Source organism: Haemaphysalis longicornis, unplaced genomic scaffold (genome assembly GCF_048455015.1).
Source record: "Haemaphysalis longicornis isolate Haplotype H1 unplaced genomic scaffold, Haemaphysalis longicornis Haplotype H1 scaffold_2, whole genome shotgun sequence".
Classification (NCBI taxonomy): domain Eukaryota; kingdom Metazoa; phylum Arthropoda; class Arachnida; order Ixodida; family Ixodidae; genus Haemaphysalis; species Haemaphysalis longicornis.
In genome coordinates, this window is record NW_027526295.1 from 270,321,963 (window position 1) to 270,340,042 (window position 18,080).

General features: G+C 48.9%; 1 protein-coding gene across 3 annotated transcripts in view; it reads left to right on the plus strand.

Annotated features, from left to right (window-relative positions):
- The window catches only part of LOC144170702 (putative transporter YutK), a 58,954-nt gene that overhangs the window by 22,644 nt on the left and 18,230 nt on the right, over positions 1-18,080 (plus strand). For all 3 annotated transcript variants that reach the window (XM_077700651.1, XM_077700650.1, XM_077700649.1), the window contains 2 exons: positions 11,451-11,830; positions 14,002-14,149. In XM_077700651.1, the coding sequence (XP_077556777.1) occupies positions 11,451-11,830; positions 14,002-14,149 (528 nt within the window). The remainder of the gene's footprint in view (positions 1-11,450; positions 11,831-14,001; positions 14,150-18,080) is intronic.

Here is an 18,080-nt window from a genome sequence, read left to right on the forward strand (position 1 = left end):
CGCCGCTGCCGCTTCCGCTCAAATTCACTTCGCCAAGTAGCTGCGAATCCCTCCCGTCAGAAGCGAAACTTCCCCAAGGTGCTTACGACGCGGGAGGGCCACAGGCAATTACATGTTTATCTTCAAGAATAAAGCTTGGATCCTTCAGAGATTCATTTAGCTAATGGGCTCGGAAGTATGCTCCATGCTCCATCGCGAATTACGATAATAGTGTTTTGTTTCGTGCACTCCGTGGACAGCGTCAAGCTTTGCAGGTCATCCTTCACAGAGTGGAAGGGCACTAATTTTTGCAGAGTCTCAGGCGTTCTTCTAGAGGTGCTTCTTTTAACCTTCTTGAGGAGGATCTCAACGGCTGAGTTTAAAAAAAAAACTGAGTTTTAAGGAGCCTTTCGATTTGCTTTTCAAAGCTAGTCTGCATAGCGTCCCGGCATGACTTAGAGTCGATTCCAGGCACGAGTGAGCAATTGCTCTTTTCAATGTCTTGGAGTGCGCAGAGTCAATAGGGAGGAGCTCTTTCTGTCCCGTGGGGAATAACACCAGCAGACATGCTGGTACTTAAATGGATGTTACTGTCTAAAAACTGCAACGGGTTCTGTAAAGGAGTCTCGTAGATAAAAACTAAATCCTTCGTCGAGGTGTTTAAAAACTTTTACGACTAACTGCATCTAAATGCGGGAAAGTTTATGTTGGGCAGCCTGCCGATGTATCAACGATCGAGCACGGAAACATGGATTGTGGATAAAAAATAAAAAAAAAAACATGCGCATTTGCCCGCGCATTGCGGTGCCCTGCAAGTGTGAGCCACTTCTGAGGGTGGTTAAGAATGGCAGCACGGGAACTGTTAGAAGCATTTTATGTCAAGAAAAAAAGGCGATAATTGTAGGAGTGACACGTCGGTGACCCTGGTTAACACCGAGAAATCTTTTTTCGAGCGTTTCGTTTGGGTAACACATGTGCACACTTGTGATTCCCCACTGTGGCGCATGCTGCGCTGGCCCAAGTTGTTCTATATTTACCCGTTGCTCTATATTCCGTATTCTATATACATTGTTTCTGTGTAAAGTTAGCGCTTGTCCTGTCTCCTTTCCGTGTATCGTTTTTAGTTTTTGAGCTAAACTACAATTTTAAAACATTGTAGTGCCGTTGTTCCGACCGAATTGGCTGCTCTTCCCTCGCTCCCTTCGTGCCCGCACTGTTTTTCTTTTGTTCTTTCTTCTCTTTCTTTCCTGCTTCCCTTATTTCCTCTATTTTTCTCTCTCATTCTATCTCTCTATCTTTATTTCATCCTTTCTTTCTTCCCTCAATTTTACTCGCACCCATTGGCCAGCGGAAAATAGCGTCTGGGATCGCATCTTGCTCAGGGGCTTGCATGAGAGGCCGCTACGTGAAAATATTCAAGGGAATGGGAAGTGGTTTTAGAATTTAAAGTACACTTCACTAGCAGCCAGTACACATTGAATAGTTACCGTGTACGAAATATTTACGCAATAAATGCAATAGAAGCAGCGCAATACTCAAACAAAAGTGGCCCGATGCCCCGCCCCCATCGCGGCGCGCGATGCCGGAAGACCGAAGAGCGGAGGCGAAAACCGGCCGGAACACGTCATACCTGGACTTCCGGCCGGATCGGCCGCCTCTTCCATGCTCTTTTCGCCGTGTTGCTTGTATTTGCTCGCCACAGGAAGAACGATACTTGTTGTTGTTGTTGATGATAGCCCTCATTTGCACAATTTTCGTGTTTAAAAAGTATGCACGAACGCCAAACGAGGCATGCGTTACCATGCCGTATTCCTAAGCAGGATAATACCACGCCGGGATGTTTTATAACATATGGAAGCGACAGCCGAGGTGGCTGTACTTGATGACAGAGAATATACTACACAACGTTAGATACTCTGTAAAACGCTCCAATGCGTTCTTACCATAGCTCGGCAAAACTGGATGCCACTCACTCACACTCACTAAAAAAAAACTATATTTATCCTAACGCACTCACTCGCACTCGCACTCGCCACTCCGCCCTTACTACTCCCACTCACTCGCGCTCACGCTCTCCACTCGTTTCCACCACTCGCACTCACTCACGTTCACGCTCACCACTCCGCTCTCACAACTCACACTCATTCGCGCTCACGCTCACCCCACCACCCTCAGTATTCGTACTCACTCGCGCTCACGCTCACCCCACCACCCTCGCTACTCGCACTCACTCCCACTCACGCTTACCACTGCTCTCACAACTCGCACTCACTCTCGCTCACGCTTGCCCCTCGTCCTCACCACTCGCACTCACTTGCGCTCACGCTCACCACTCGTCGTCACAACTCGCACTCATTGACGCTCACGCTCACCACTCATCCCCACCACTCCCACTCACTCGCGCTCACGCTCACCACTCATCGTCACCACTCGCACTCACTCGAGATCACGCTCACAACTCGCATTCGCTGCTTACACTCCCTCGCACTCGCACTCACCAATTGCAATGGCCACTCACACTCACTTGCAATCACCACTCCCTTCCTCCATTCACACGCACTCTCCACTCCCATCACCCACTCACGCTCACTCACAACCACCACTAATTGACATTCCTACTGATTGCCTTTTTATGGCACGGGAGTTTAAACTTCGCCTTTATTGTAAACAGCATGAATCGTTCCATTTTGCGGAGACCTTCAATGTGGCCCTATTGACACCGACACCACTATCAACGTGAGGGTTCGAGCTAGTTGGTACTCCATAGTGCAAATTTAAAGCGCAACAAATTTAGACAAAAGACGAATGACACAATGACACAATGTCCTTGTGTCATTCGTCTTTTGTCTAAATTTGCTGCGCTTTAAATTTGCACGACACCACTATGTTACGTGAAGCGCGAAAAAAAAAAGGTGTTTTAAGAGATAAGCTTCACATTGGCTATGAGGCATGCCCCAAAAGAATCATTAACTCCTACCAACTTGATCCAACTAAAAAACAAGCCTGTATTACGAGAATTGAAGCGCGAAGCTTACGGCCAGCGGCCCGCCGAACACATGACCCGGGTTTTAGGTGGCCCTCTGGTTAGGCGACCCTCAAGAGGGCCGCTTAAACGCCGGGCCGCGTCTTCGGCGGGCCGCTTGCGCTTGAGGCCGCCTGAACCGCCGCTTTATAAGCGGCTTTAAATTGACGCAGCAGCCAGCCTGCATGCGGGTCGGATAACCAGGAATTGACTGGGATTGACAGGGTCGGATGACCAGGAACATACGCTTTCACGGGGGCATTTAGGGACACTGTAAATAATAAATAAGTAAATAAGCGTGGTGAGTTTTGAGGGCAATAACTTTGCGTTCCGGATTACTTTTCGTGTGTATAACTATGTGTCTGTGCTCATGTTTTGTATATGTTTTTACCTCGTTTCTCTGAAATGCTCTCCGTTCAATGAAACTGTGTAGCCGTCACAAATAAAGATATGAAATACATTCATTCAAAGAGGGCAAGACAGCCTTTATTTATCAGCCTGTTCAGCAGCTGATATGGGTTGTGTAGATATTTGCTCAACAAAAGATGCGTCACGTCCTATCTGTCACGTCTTATCTCGCGTGGTCATCAATAGGCCGTGATTTTATTTTTCGGTACTTTGATTGTGTCAACGTTAAAGTAGGTTGCGATTTTTACAAGTACTAATGCGTCGATTTTGTTATGAGTGGCATTCGTCGTTTTCGCTGCGGCAGTACAAATATTTTCGGGCATGAAATACTTACTGATTTGAGCTAAAATGTACCTTTCTCAGGAATGGGGTCTCAATTTTTCCTAAGTATATATTCGGTTATTATAAGCACATGTCTTTATATGTCACTTTCAAAGCGGTAATCGTCGCTGGACTCTTTTACGAAATGAACAAATTCTCGCAAATTTGCCAGAAGCCATTCATGATAAGTTTTTATTATTGTCTATGCTATTTCGCTCAGATTCTACAAAAGAAAAGAAACACTGCAAATTTTGACAGCGGTGGCAAACATAAAAAAAATAGTCCAGGTCGGAAGAAAAGCTTAGAAAAGCTGTTGCCATCTGTCAAAATACTGGCCAGCGCGCGCACATATTCCTATCTCGAAGCGCGCTATCCGAGCCACTAAAATTGCGCAGTCAATTCGCTTTGGACAACCCTCCAAAGAGTTTATTTCAAGAGTAATCCCAGCTGAAAAGGGCGCAGTGCGAGAGTGTCCAGCAAAACACCGCCACAAAAAGATTGAAAACTGCAAGCAAGGCGGAGGAACGCTACTGGAGCGCTTGGCCTTGAGCGCTCGGCGGAGACAAGGCGAGGGAAAGAGGCGGCGCCGGGTGGTCGCGCCGAATCGGCACCCCCTGACTTTAGCGCGGGCGTAATCATGGAGACGAGTTGCCTGGCGCCCGCCTCCCTTCCCGACCCCCTTTCTAAACGGCGCAAACCTGCCACAGAGCAAAATCGCAGCTTCATCCTAAACTACACCATCATGTGCCTGCACGGGACCAAGACAAGTTCACGTGGAAAGTTTATACGAAATAACGGGGAGAATGAGTCATCGGACACACACGCACGCACATGCAGGCACACAAACGCACATGCACACACACATACACACACACACACACACACACACACACACACACACACACACACACACACACACACGCACACACACACACACACACACACACACACACACCAACGCACTTGAACAAGCGCACGCACGCACACGCACTCACGCACGCACGCACTCATTCACTCACTCACCCACTCACAAATTACGCTATCCGACTGCCGAGAGCGTGTACTATTCGTCACACCCCACAGGGGTCACAGTACCCCTCCGCTAGTCTGCACGCCATCGGCACGCGGACGACCATCTACATACGGGGCACAAAATATGAGGAACACTAGACTGCAAAGCCCTTTTCAGCGAATCAGCGCAGCAATCATGACGGGGACTGCAGTGTTTGGGCTGACCACAACGCTAAATACGAAAAGAAAGCAGCAGAAGCAATTTCGCCTTCATAACTAGCTCGTTGGCGACCGTGAACGGACAGAATGAAAAAAGCAAAATGCGGGAGCCCAGGTCCCAATTTCAACTTGGGCGGGAAAATTCACAAGCATAATGGTAAATGACGGTTGCTAACAACAGAGCTGCGCAAACAGCGAGTATCTTACCTTTCGCGATCTGAAGATATGAAATAAGTATGTCCCACATATAGCGAACCCGGTTTTAACGAAATAGCGGCTATAACGAACAAATCTTTGTTTCCCGTTACTATTTGTATACATAGAGTTTGTGTCCAGATACAGCGAAAAGCGGATATAACGAACAGATTTCAGTTTCCCGATGTGTTCGTTATAAGCGGGCTCGACTGTATATATTTCACAAAATGCACGCAACAGTAACGATTCGAACTCCGCGATTCGGTAAGGCGAATGAGGAGTCAGACATAACGTACGATTATTGTGAGTCTGCACGAACGGTTGCACACACTTTAGAGGGAGACAGGAACCTCAACGAAGGGGTGCAGTCGGCGAGTCATTATGACAAATACTTTGTGAGGTGATGCAAAGCGACCTTACTTCGTTTGCTTGCGAAAGGTACGCACATCGGCATATATGAGTCAATGCAACATTCACGCAACATAACGAAACGTAAACGTTTTCGTGAAGTTTGCAATAAAACAGCAGCGGTGGAGTTTTCAGGTGTGTCAAAAACCCGGACAGCAACAAATCCCATGCCTCAAGGCACGCACCATAACTGCCATAGAAGGATGTGTGACGCGAAGTCCACGTGGAAGCGAGCATCATAACAGAGCGCCGCCGTAACAAGTAATGGCGAACACTGATACGTTTAATACGCCAAAGCCTCCAAAATGAGCTATTGCTTCGACAACACGCAACTCGCCCATCCGAACCATTTCGCCATCCTGATACGCGAATCCGTGGAAATCTGCGATACCTTTTCAAACGAATATGGGCACTCACAATTTGCGCTTCAGAACAACCGGTCTATTGACAGCTGCAGCAAGCCGGCCAATTATGTAAACCAAGTACTACGGCACTAGATTACGGCGCTTCCTAATGCCTCCATCGCAGCGCTTAGCGGTAGTGAAGTGCAATCGCTTTGGTGCGACGACGTTACCGACACTAATTGCAACACAAAACGCTGCGAGCCAGAAACATCATTCGTCGAGAGTGCGCGATACAGCCACAATGAGTCATGATAGTGAGAGTATAAGTGCATTATGGCGTCAGACGTCCATCCAAATCGTATTCCTAAATCAACAGGTCTCTGGAGATTTAGGAGATTCCACGGTGCCTTAATTATAAAAGGGAGTAGCCACGTATTCCCGAAGCTAAAGTCAGTCGTTCCATTAACTAGTGGCTGTGCGTACGAGTGGATATCTCCAGCAGCAATTACCACAGCAAGCGGCTCTTGCGACGAATGCCAACTGCGAGTGATGCTCACCGCGGTAAGCCCCGCACATCGCGCAAGAAGCGCGCGTTCACTCGACACTCATGAGTGACGAGTGGGGCTCGCCGCGAGTGGAACTCGCACTCGCGAGTGTTGAGTGGGGTTCCCCGCGAGTGGCTTTCGCACTCGCGAGTGCTGAGCGGGGCTCGCCGCGAGTGGAACTCGCACTCACGAGTGGCGAGTGGGGCTCACCGCGAGTGCAACTCGCACTCGCGAGTGGTGAGTGGGGTTCCCCGCGAGTGGCTTTCGCACTCGCGAGTGCTGAGCGGGGCTCGCCGCGAGTGGAACTCGCACTCACGAGTGGCGAGTGGGGCTCACCGCGAGTGCAACTCGCACTCGCGAGTGGTGAGTGGGGTTCACCGCGAGTGGCTTTCGCACTCGCGAGTGCTGAGCGGGGCCCACTCACGAGTGGTGAGTTACACTCGGCCGCGAGTGGCACTCGCACTGGCGAGTGCTGAGCGTGGCTCGCCGCAAGTGAAACTCGCACTCCCTCGCACTCGCACTCACCAGGTCAAAACGACGGTGAGGCTCACTCACCACTCACTCGTGAGTGGTGAGGGGGGGGGGTGTGTGAGTGCACTCATGAGTGAGTTTGCCGACCTATGGTTCTTACTTTTTTTTTATGCGACGGACATGAATGTTCAAATTAGATGCTAGATTTAGGAAGGATGGTGAATACTGCTGTACTTTGGCGCGGGATGTTTCGTTCAGTTCGGGATGTTTCGTCCAGAAACAGTCACATTTGTTCAGGAAATACCTGTTTTGTTAAACGCGTCGGTTTTCTTTCCCTGATGGGCTTAGACAGTGTTCAAAAACCCAATTTTTGCCGAAACAAAAACAAGGTGCAAATCATGATAGAAGTTCTCTCCTGGCAAATAGGTAAACAGCATTCCTAGAAAGTAAAAGAATCAAGACCACCACTTTAATTATTTTGCAAGTATACATGCCACGAGAAGGTGATATTTGTCTGGAATGAAAAAAAAAAAAAAACACCGCTCCGAACCACCACCGTACTATAATTTGTGAGTGACTGCGGGGCCTAATTCTTCGCCCAAGATTCCGTGTGCCTGCATATTATAACCTGGCAAACACTTGTTGCCACTGAACCTCAAATGTGCTCCAGCGATAGTCGTTTATATATATATAACGATGAGACTAAAAAAAAGTAGGAGCGAAGAATGAATATACGGCCTTAATCCGACTAGTGCGGTAAATGCTTGAATCTAGAAATACGGTAACAGGCCAACGATATATTATCACGAACGTTTGGTGATTGTTACCTAAAGTAACGTAACTACAAAGTAACTCCCTTGTCCGACTGGTCTGCTAAATATAACGAGGTGGCCGTAATATTGTAGCAGAAAGCGCAGCGCCCCCGCGAAAATCAAGCACTACTAGAGCTGATAATGCTGCGGAGGCGCCAGTATGCTACAATGTTTTCAGAATAAATGCAAGTCAAGCAGTAAGACGCCACTCATCCAAGTGCAGCTTGCGATCGCGGAGGCGCGTTCGGGCCGCTGCCCACATGGCGGGCGCCCGGCGCGCGCGTGTGTGGGTGCGCGTATGGGGATGAGTAAGGGGGGTGGGATGGGCGGCAACGAACAAAGGAAATTCGGAAGCAAAGTCCGCTTGTTGGTTTATGCGTGTAACGGCAACATATGTCTCGCATATACGTTTACAGCACATCAACGCTATATTTTCGCGCAGTCACGTACGTGCTTATCGCTGTTCATTGTTTATAAAACCCCGCTTAATCTTGGGCATCAATGGTTTCGTATATAGTAACAAACACTTCAGGCAGTACCTAATATTAACATAAGGAATAGAAACTCCCTATGCTGCTTGCCCAGTTCCGAAATATTCTGACGTAACCCTCTAGCCGACGCCACAGTCACTGCTTTATGGTTTTCGGTTGTGTAAAACAAATTCATCCTCTAAGATACTTGAACCAACATCATCACTGAATCAAGAGCACAAACACAGTGCTCTTGAACCAACACAAGAAATCACAGCCCTCTTGAACCAACAGCACAGTAAGTTTGAAAATAAACTTGCATTCATGTGCGAACAATAAACTGCACCTAAATTGCCGAAATGCAAGCGCCGCTGCCGTGCGATCGTTTCCAATGCTTCCGACAACCCGCGCGGCCAAAGGGTGTCCTCCTTTGACGTCATGACGGGCGCAACCAATCAGAGGCGTCAAAGACGAAGAGCGCGCGTTTTTCAAACGGGACCGCGTGTTTTGCAAGATAAATTCCGGTTGGACTCATGTACGATAAAATTCAATGTGACATTCGGAGTCAGCGCGCAAAAACTATATAAACGTGCCTCTAACTCAATTTTTTTAGAAAGTGTTTCAGCTCCCCTTTAATGAAATTAAGAAAAAATTTTTAGGACATTCCATCTTGCAAATGTGGCTGACCGCCGGGGAAGCTGTGACTTGTGCTTATGAGCACATACGTGTATTAGCAGAGAACATGCTGAAGACGATGGAAATGTCGTCGCGGAAAGCTGCGTGGTTTCTACTGATGCGGGTCATATCAGGGAAAAGCCACGACGTCGTGTACATTCAGACGTTTCTACGGGTGGAAAGAAGTCGTCTGCGCAACACGAACGAGACAACCGATGATTGATTGGGGTGTTTAACGCGCCGACGCAACGCAGGCGATGAGGCGCGCCGTAGTGGAGGGCTCCGGATTAATTTTGACCACCTGGGGATCTTTAATGTGCGCCGAAATCTCGAACACACGGGCGTTTTTGCTTTTCGCCTCCATCAGAAAAGCGGCCGCCGCGGCCGGGAATCGAACCCACGTCGTCGTGCTCAGCAGCGCAACGGCTTAGCCACTGAGGAGTCAACCGATCACACTTCCACAACTGAATCTTCATTAGCTGTACAGAAATTCTTCATTGAATTTCGCATGGGCTCCAAAGAAGGTTTCCGCTTTCGCAACATCATGCGCGCGTCTATTCACCGCGCTTTTCGCTTGACTACATGCGCCATCTTGTCTGGCCAGCCGCTTACGAGCGTCCTCTTTGGCCCCATGTTAGGCGTTGCTCCTTTTCGCTGCAAGCCGCCGCGATTCAAGATCCCGGCCGTTGCTTTCGCCGCTGCTTTTCGCACGCCCGTTGCACTTCGAGAGTCATATTCACACGTGGCCTCTTCCACTGCAACGCCTATTCAGCACTACTGAACTAGGTTCTGGTGCCACTGCCACAGAGACTTAATGGAAACAAGCCATTCTTCTACAGAGACCAATCTAAAATATCGGAGCGCGTGGAACGCTGACAGCTGCCAAAACCTGCCGATGGAGGACACGAAACCCGAAAACGATGCCTGATTTTACACACAGCGCTGGGAGTTCTTGCCCACGGACACGAAAACCCTACGCAGTACTAGTCGCATACAGCTTCGGTGTAAAATCCGCTCGCGTGCATACTGTTTAGGTGGAGTCAAGAAACCCTAGAGATTACTGAAATAAATTCAAACTCCTCGACTAAGCATCGCGTACCTCAAACTGTATGCATTTAGCAGAAAATGCGGCCCTTCATTAGCTTTCTCTACGGCAACCTTCGCTCGTAAGAGTGATTTTTGAAGGGATGTGAACAAACGACGCAACCAAAAAAATTCACAGCATATCCACGGGGTGAATGATGATGAGTGGGCGAAGCTCCTGAGGGGAAATCATCGGTAAAACCGTGACTCTTCAGTGAAAGTTCGCCCACTACATCTGTGTCCGAACGTAACGTCTAGAAAGTCTCGCTTAAACCGCGCGTCGGCACCTTGGGGCTGAGCTCGCCTGATGCGTTTTGCAGACGCCTCACGAGCTCTCACTTCATCGGGGTCTGCCTGCCGATACGCGCGCTTTCTCGCCGCTTCCCGTTCTCTGACGTTTTGGAGATCCTCTTCGCGCCGCAGCCGTGCCGCTTCGCGTACGGCAGGGTCCTCGCGCCGTTGCCGTGACGCTTGGGCCTCTCGTTCTCGAACGCTGGGATCTTGGCGGCGTCGTCGCGCAGCCAGACGACACGCTTCGGCCTCCCGCTCTCGTACGGCAGGATCTTGGCGGCGGCGTCGCGCAGCTTCACGGAGCGCTTCTGCCTCGCGGGCTCGCACATCTGCAGCCTTATCCATCGGGCGACTCCGAGCGCGTGTCGCCAACAGCGAACGGATTTTTTTACAACGCTCCCCGCCATCTAGTAAACAACCTAAGAACTAAACTAGAGGTAGCCACGCCATCTAGTAAACAATCCAAGCGCATCTTTTCATCATATGCAAGTACCGCCACCTAGTAAACAATCCAAGAACTAAACTAGAGGTAGCCACGCCATCTAGTAAACAATCCAAGAACTAAACTAGAGGTGGCTACATACATACGTCGAGGATGGACAGACCCACGCCTTAAGGAGCTTCGCCCCTAAAACATTATACGTAGCACACACAAGTCGGACAGGTCAATCCTAGAGGCGTATCGTCTTTGCTGACTAGTGTCTTTGAATAATGGCTTTTAGAGTATCGGCACTCTTTTCTCTCATTGTTGTGTGCCGCCAGAATTTTCATTCGTCGGTCGGCACCACGTGATATTTGTTTGCATATGGGCGCAGCCATTTTGTTTCTGGGCGCCTCTTATCTCTCTCTCTCTCTCTCTCTCTCTCTCTCTCTCTCTCTCTCTCTCTCTCTCTCTCTCTCTCTCTGCGCGGACGCTAGAGCGGCCGGTCACGCTCTGCCCGTCACAATCGGCGGCGGTTTCGTTGGGAGAGATGGCAACACTGCAAGCCAGGAACAAAATGGCCCCCAGACGATTCCGGTGCACGAAGCGGCGGTACTCTTAAGCGTAGCTTATTTAGTGACGCTATTGCTAACCATTGTAATTTACCGCTCCCCCTCCCCTAGTCTTCGTCCTACTTTGCGCACTCTTTTGTGCGTTGCTCATAATGACAGGCCAATAAAGATGGACCCGTCTAGTAATGACGTCACCTTTGCAGGAACCGTTCCAGTCGCCGCTTTCCCCTGGCGTCGACACTGCACCGCCCTCGCCGCCTGAAGCGGCCAGGCAGGCAGCGGCGCAAAGCAAGAAGCCGGGAGAAGACGAGCCCGCGTGGCGCAAGCACATTCCCTACGCCACTAAGATAGGGGCGGCCCTCCTTTTCCACGCTTACCTGGCAGCAGGAATTGCGCTCACGTGGCACAAAGCGCCGGACTTCTGTTCCGACGTCAAGTTTCTCACCGTGTTGACAGGCATCGTCTATTTCTTCACCCTGTGGTACGTGGCGGCTGAGCTTCTCGATCGCTTCGCCTCGGTCAAGGACGTTCGTCGGTCCTTCGTTGATCCGTTGCAGCAAGCGGACGCCAAATACCGCTGGCTGTGAGTCGTGCGACGTCTTACTCTGGACACGACTTCTGTTTGCCTAAAGCGCATTGACTGACGCCCTTCCTGTAGCAGGGATCAGGTGCCTAAGATTACAGGAGTAGTGACACGGAATTTCAAAGCCTAGGTAACTATGTAAAATGCTTCCTTTTTATCAGAAGATATCTCCCAGTAAGTTTCAGCAGTAACCGTTCACTATAGCATATTTTAAATCCATTTTAATCTTTGCCCGCACGAGAAAGCCCAGAGGGGGCCAGCATAACATCATCTGCTCCTTGTGTCCAACTGCCGACGTTGGGGCTCCCGTGACGTACCCTTTCTTCTTCTTAGGCGGTTCGGGTGAAAAGGAAAAGGTAGTGCACTGAGGATATTATTGAGCCCAACTGGGGGCTCACCTGCATACAACCCACTGCGGTGGGGAGGGGGAGGAGGGGGATATAAAGATTAGATTGGAGAAATGGGGTGATAAAGAGATACGCAGCCGACGCGCCGGCTGCGGTTCGCGCGCGCTGCCACGCCGTGTGTATCACGTCATGGTTTTGGAACTGACGTCACGCTGTCCGGGCGCGCGGGGATGGGGAAGACCTCGGCCGGTCTGGGCGAGCGCGTGCGCTCGCTCGCGCGCGCATCCAGACCGGCAGTGGCGCGACAAGAATGGTGACGTCACCTGCTACCTCCTGTCATGGCGCCCGCTCGGCGTTCGTTTTGTCGAAACCGAAACTGACACGAATAAACGATGCCGTAAATGATTATTTACGCTGCGATTGACCGTGTAATTTGCCAAACATAACACAAAAATTTCGTGTCAGTACTCCTTTAAATCTATGTAGCTTTAGGTCAGCAGTCAAGGAAACACGATTTTTTAAATTATTGCCAGCCATCTATAGGGCGCGTATAAGGTGCTTGATTAGAAGAACTCAGCAGTACGAGTGATGGTGGGAATAATAGGGCCCTTTGAGATTTACAGCCGACATCGTCTTGCTCAGTGAGTCTAGAGAAGACCTACCCAGTGTGGTTCAGGAACTGCACGGGGAAGGTTCAGTCGTGCACGCCTAAAGATGAATGTAGAGAAATCGACAATAATGTTTAACAGACAACCATTGAGCAGCTGTTCAGCCCAGATGCTCTCCCTCCCGTTTGTCGGTAGCCGTTCCGTCCTTGGATAGGCCAGCTGTTGTCAGCCCTCTGCCTGCAATGGCTCTTTCCACCCCGCTTTGTTCGCTTGCAAGCGGTCCAAGGAACACGGTGTGCTGAAGTGGGGAGGAGGGCACGGAGGGAATTGTGGGCTAACAGTTTGGCTAAACATCTAGTGCCAAAGAACATTCGCTGCACGTCAGCCACTGCACATGCAGAGTACACCCGCCTGGGAGCTGAGAGAACAAGCGCGAAGGGAAAACACGTGTGGCGTGTCACGACACGTGCAGAGAACACACCCAAATATGGGCTCAATCAGTGATTCTTCTCTAGATCTTAAACATAATTCGGTAACCGTTTCCTCAATTCGTACAAGCTGATTATGTAGGGCTATGAGGTGGGCGTTTTAGCCCCAAAAAGCCTGCGCCCCCCAGAAAAGGAACATCAACAACACAATGTGGGGAAGCCAGCTTACAAAGCGTACGCCGGAAACGAAAAGCGGGAGTTTGGCGCAGCTTCTCTGCAAAAAGCATGATTACCCGTCCAAAAAAAAGCACAGTGATGAATTATTGGCGGAACCCGCGATAGTATTTATTTTGTGTGTGCGCGTATGCGTGCGCGCGCGTGTGCGGGGGGTGGACAAGGGGCGCATATTTACCTCGCTTCTTTTCGTAGCCGTTCTGTCTTGTCCTTCTTTGTGTTGTCCTTACTGGTTTTTTTTTGTGTGTTAGTCAGGGCGTAACGCAAAGAAAACTTCCAAGCTGTGCCACCGGGTTTGGTAATTGAGAATGTCTTGCCTGTACATACCTCATGTTCATACCCTTTGCGATGAACATTCTTTAACATTTCCGAGTTTTACACGCCGACGCCACAGCTGGGCTGCAAGGCGTGCCGTAGTGGAGGGATCTTTCATGGGCACCGAAATCTTGACACACGGTCGGTTTCTGCGTCTCGCCGCCGTCGCAAAAACGGGCAGTGGGCCGGCATCAAACCAAGCCGGTTGTTCCCCTAACGCTCGTATGCTGGTGTCGCAGGCGTCCGTCCATCTGGGCGCTGGTGTGGGGCGCCATCCTGACATTCCTCATTGTGGACTCGCTCGGCGACAGTCACCGGCTCATCTCCCTCTCCGGCATCGGGCTGCTCGTCTTTCTCGGCTTCGCCTTCTCCAACAACCGCCTCAAGGTGAGTTCGGGATCCGATGAGTCGGTTGAGTGCACCATGGCAAGCATGACTTCCGCTGCCAGGGCGCCGCCAACTTTTTGTTCAGTTATAGCACTTTTAGTTCTTCAGCTGGCAGTGTAGACATGCAGGAATTTTGTGCCGGTGTGGTGCACGTCAGATGCCTCGCCCTAGGAAAGAATATTTATGTTTTGTGATCGTGCTTGCTTTAAGCACGCTATTGATAAGGAACGTGCAACAGCAACTTAGGCACATAAAGTAAACGTATATTATATATATATATATATATATATATATATATATCAGGGTATCGAACAGGAACCGAACCGAACTGAAAACCGGAGCTGTATTTTTGCCGGAACTGAACCGAAAAAAGAAATAACGGTTACCGGTTCATGCCGAAACGGTTCGACCATCCGTTGTTGATAATGCGCAGTCAATGCAATTCAAGCCTTTTTTTCTTTCACGTACTATCAACTTCGCACCAGCTCGTACACTTTCCCCTCCAGACAATTCAACACTATCACGCTCTATATAACAACAGGGGAAATGAGTGAGCACCAATCTAGCAATAGTCTGTTGCTGCTGGAAGCGCGAGCGTTGTGCAAGCTGACGAAACGAAATGTCATTCTCGGCATCTTGCAGGGGATATAAAACGACTTAGCCCTTCCCTAGCTGCGACTTCATTGGAGAAATCAAGCTGCAGGAGTGCTGCACTGCGCAACGGCGAATGCCCACACCCGATGTCTGAAACTTTTTCCATTTGCTAATTTGTTTAAAAGGTCCGACAGCTGGAAATTTTTAATACTTGACAAGTGTGACCGCAGGAGCTGCTCAGTGGCTAAGCCGTTTGCTGTTGACCACAGGTGGCCTCGATCTCCATTCTTCACGACCGTTTTTCTGAAGTAGTTGGAAATCGAGAACGTCAGTGTATCAAGATTTTGATCCACGTTTAATATCACCAGCTGGTTAAAATATGTCTGCCGGCCTGCAACATAAGCTGCGCCTCGGAGCAGAGATATAGCACGGGGCATCGAATGCGCCAGTTTTTATAAATGTGTTTAAACGGAAAACAACAAAAAAGAAAAGGCGAGTCGCGCTGTTTCAAAACATTACGCAAAAAGAAAGTAAAACCGAATAAGTAAAAAAAAGCCCCAAAACGTGGATATTGCTCTATACTTTTCTTTGCCCTGCCTTTCACAACCAAACGTGTCATCAATACGAAGGAAGTGAGTTCCGTGGTCAGTTTTTGAGGACAGTACAGTGGACAAGTTCCGTTTTTTACAGATACAAATAACAACAGATATAACAACAACTAACAACTTAGTCCCTTGGCAAGAACCTGCAGCCCTCGACCTTGTCTTGGAAGCAGAAACAGTAATAAAGCAGATGACACGTGCACAAAGGCAGGCCGGTACCTCACACTGCCGCATTCGCCCAGAAATCATCTTTTCTTCTTGTTATGCAGTTTTGTTTCTTTCAGATCTGCTTTTTTTCTAAGGTGCGCTTGTACTGACTGCCCAACTCGCTACATTTTTTCCACTGCTACTCGTTCCGGAGGGCAGTACTGCTGTTGACAAATTACAAAGTGTCTGCCCAAAAAAGTCCAATCTCATGCTTGCCCGTCAACTTTCCCTCTAATGTTGTAACAGCATTCTGTTATAAGATTCCGCAATGTAGCACACGGAACGATGGCCGGGGGTCATCGGTACGATGACTTGCTGATTGTAATGCACACATCCGGTATAGCTATCGCAAAAGTAATAGCTGTGGTCACAGCAATGATGCAGTGACTGAGCTTTAACTAAAGCTTACTTTTAACGAAAGTGTGGCTAACACATTCGATGAGGTGACAGCTAACAAAATGTTCAGGGTGACCAAATAATCTAATTCTATTGGTAGTATTTATGTGCCTGTTGTAGGAGTTTTCTGTTTTGTTACAAATATAAAAAAAATGTGCGCCATTGGTATTAAGCGCTGGTATTTGAATGCGCCAGTACGCAGGCTTATATTTAAGGCTTCAAGGTTAACGTGATGGGCAATTCCATTGCGACGACTGCGATTTCAACAAAAAAGGAAAGGGCAGAAAATATATCCCGCCGCCATATCTCTTAGCGGTGGCTTTATGAATAGTCGCTAGGACAGCGTAAAGTCAGGGCGAGAAAGTAGATGATAAATCGTCGCCACTTCATCTGTTTTTCTAATATCTCGTAATTGTTCAAAGTTTGCTTTGCAATTGCGCCACTGCGCTTGGGGAACAGCAGCATTTTGAATTTTTGTTTCCATTTTGATTTCGCTGTCGTTTTAAAACTGCTAAATGATTTGTTCTAGGGAATTGTAGTGATAATTCAACTCATCAAACCGGTTCGCGAACCGGTTCAAGCTCCCCAACCGGTTCGTGAACCGGTTCGGTACGTGATTTTGTCGAACCGGAACTGAACCGGAACGAAATGATTTCGCCTGAACGAAAACCGTTACCAAACCGGTATTTTTTTTATATACAGAGAGAGAGAGAGAGAGAGAGAGAGAGAGAGAGAGAGAGAGAGAGAGAGAGAGAGAGAGAGAGAGAGAGAGAGAGCTCACAAAGAGCGCGTAGTAAATATTCGAAGAAATGGCAAGAACAATGACAAAGATGTTTACTCACGTATCAGCAAGGGTCGTGCCTTCATCAGAGTAGGGTTTACATCACACTGTTAACATACAGCCTTGGATCTCATTTCTTATACACTTTTACGACAAACGGAAAGACGGAGAGGCAGTGTTTTCGAAAAGGAAGGGGGGCGGGTATGTATACAAACCGACAGTCTTCGTGGGGCAAGAAGAGAGCCAGTACGAAAAAACAAACAAACTGACTTAGAAATGCAAATGTCCTGATTGCGCTAAAAGACGGCAAGTAAACAAGAGGTAGGTGACCGATACATATGGGCTTCACGCGCAGACACAACGGATGTGTGCATACCGCTCTGAACAGTCCATGGAATCAAAAAGAGAAGAGAAAGCATCAAAGAAAATTGTTATGAACGGGCAACGAACGCGCCAGACAATGCAGTTTTCCCCTTTGGGCAGGTTGTTCCGTTCGCACTGTTAGTTTTCAACTTTTAACCCTTTATGGGCCGCCTGTTTGAGAGTGTGTTTGTGTTTGGGAGCTTTCTTCTGTTACTGTGGCTTTTCTTTCTCTTCTTGCCGTAGAAATATTGCTGGCAGGTGTTGTATTGCTGATCTCTTTTTGTTGAACTGTAGTGCGCTCCCTCCCCTCACCCCCCCCCCCCCCCCCCCCCCCCGACATGTGCGTCCCTTACCTTGTCCTTTTGTGCGCTTCATCCATTTTTGGTTTTTTAAACTTTTTACCTCTAACAGCCAACGGTTCCTTCGTGGCGTGCGGGACAAGAAACTCCCAACATGGCTGGAGAGGCGGAGGGTGGTTTTCAACTCGCGGAGCGCAGTGGTAGGTGACACGGCGAATGGTTACCCAGCGTTCCCCGCGTGCTGCTCACACCGCCGGCGCGTCGGCGGGGCGGCTTTCTCGTCTGGTTTAGCGACTGTTATTTTGTGCATGTTTTTGCACAGCTTCGCGTCTATTGCGTGCTTCCTTCGCAAGGCTTGATTAACTTGGTCGACAGCACCTCCTGGGTAACCTGACGGAATTAAATTGTCGTACGGCAAAGAAACGTTAAGAATTGGTTGGCAGGGCGGGAAAACAAAATGTAGAGATCACATACATATATCTGGCCGCTAGAGGAAGGCTGCATTTTGCGCACTGCTTGACACGAATGGGACTCCGTTTTCTGAATTGGTGAACACATATTCGGTTGTGTTTTAGGAGGTATTACAAAAGACGAAAGGAGTAACTGGTTCTGCTAAATAGCGATTAGAAAAGTTTTCTCAGCTTTCTCGCAGTTCTCAAACTTACTAAGCTTACCAGTTTAAATCCGTA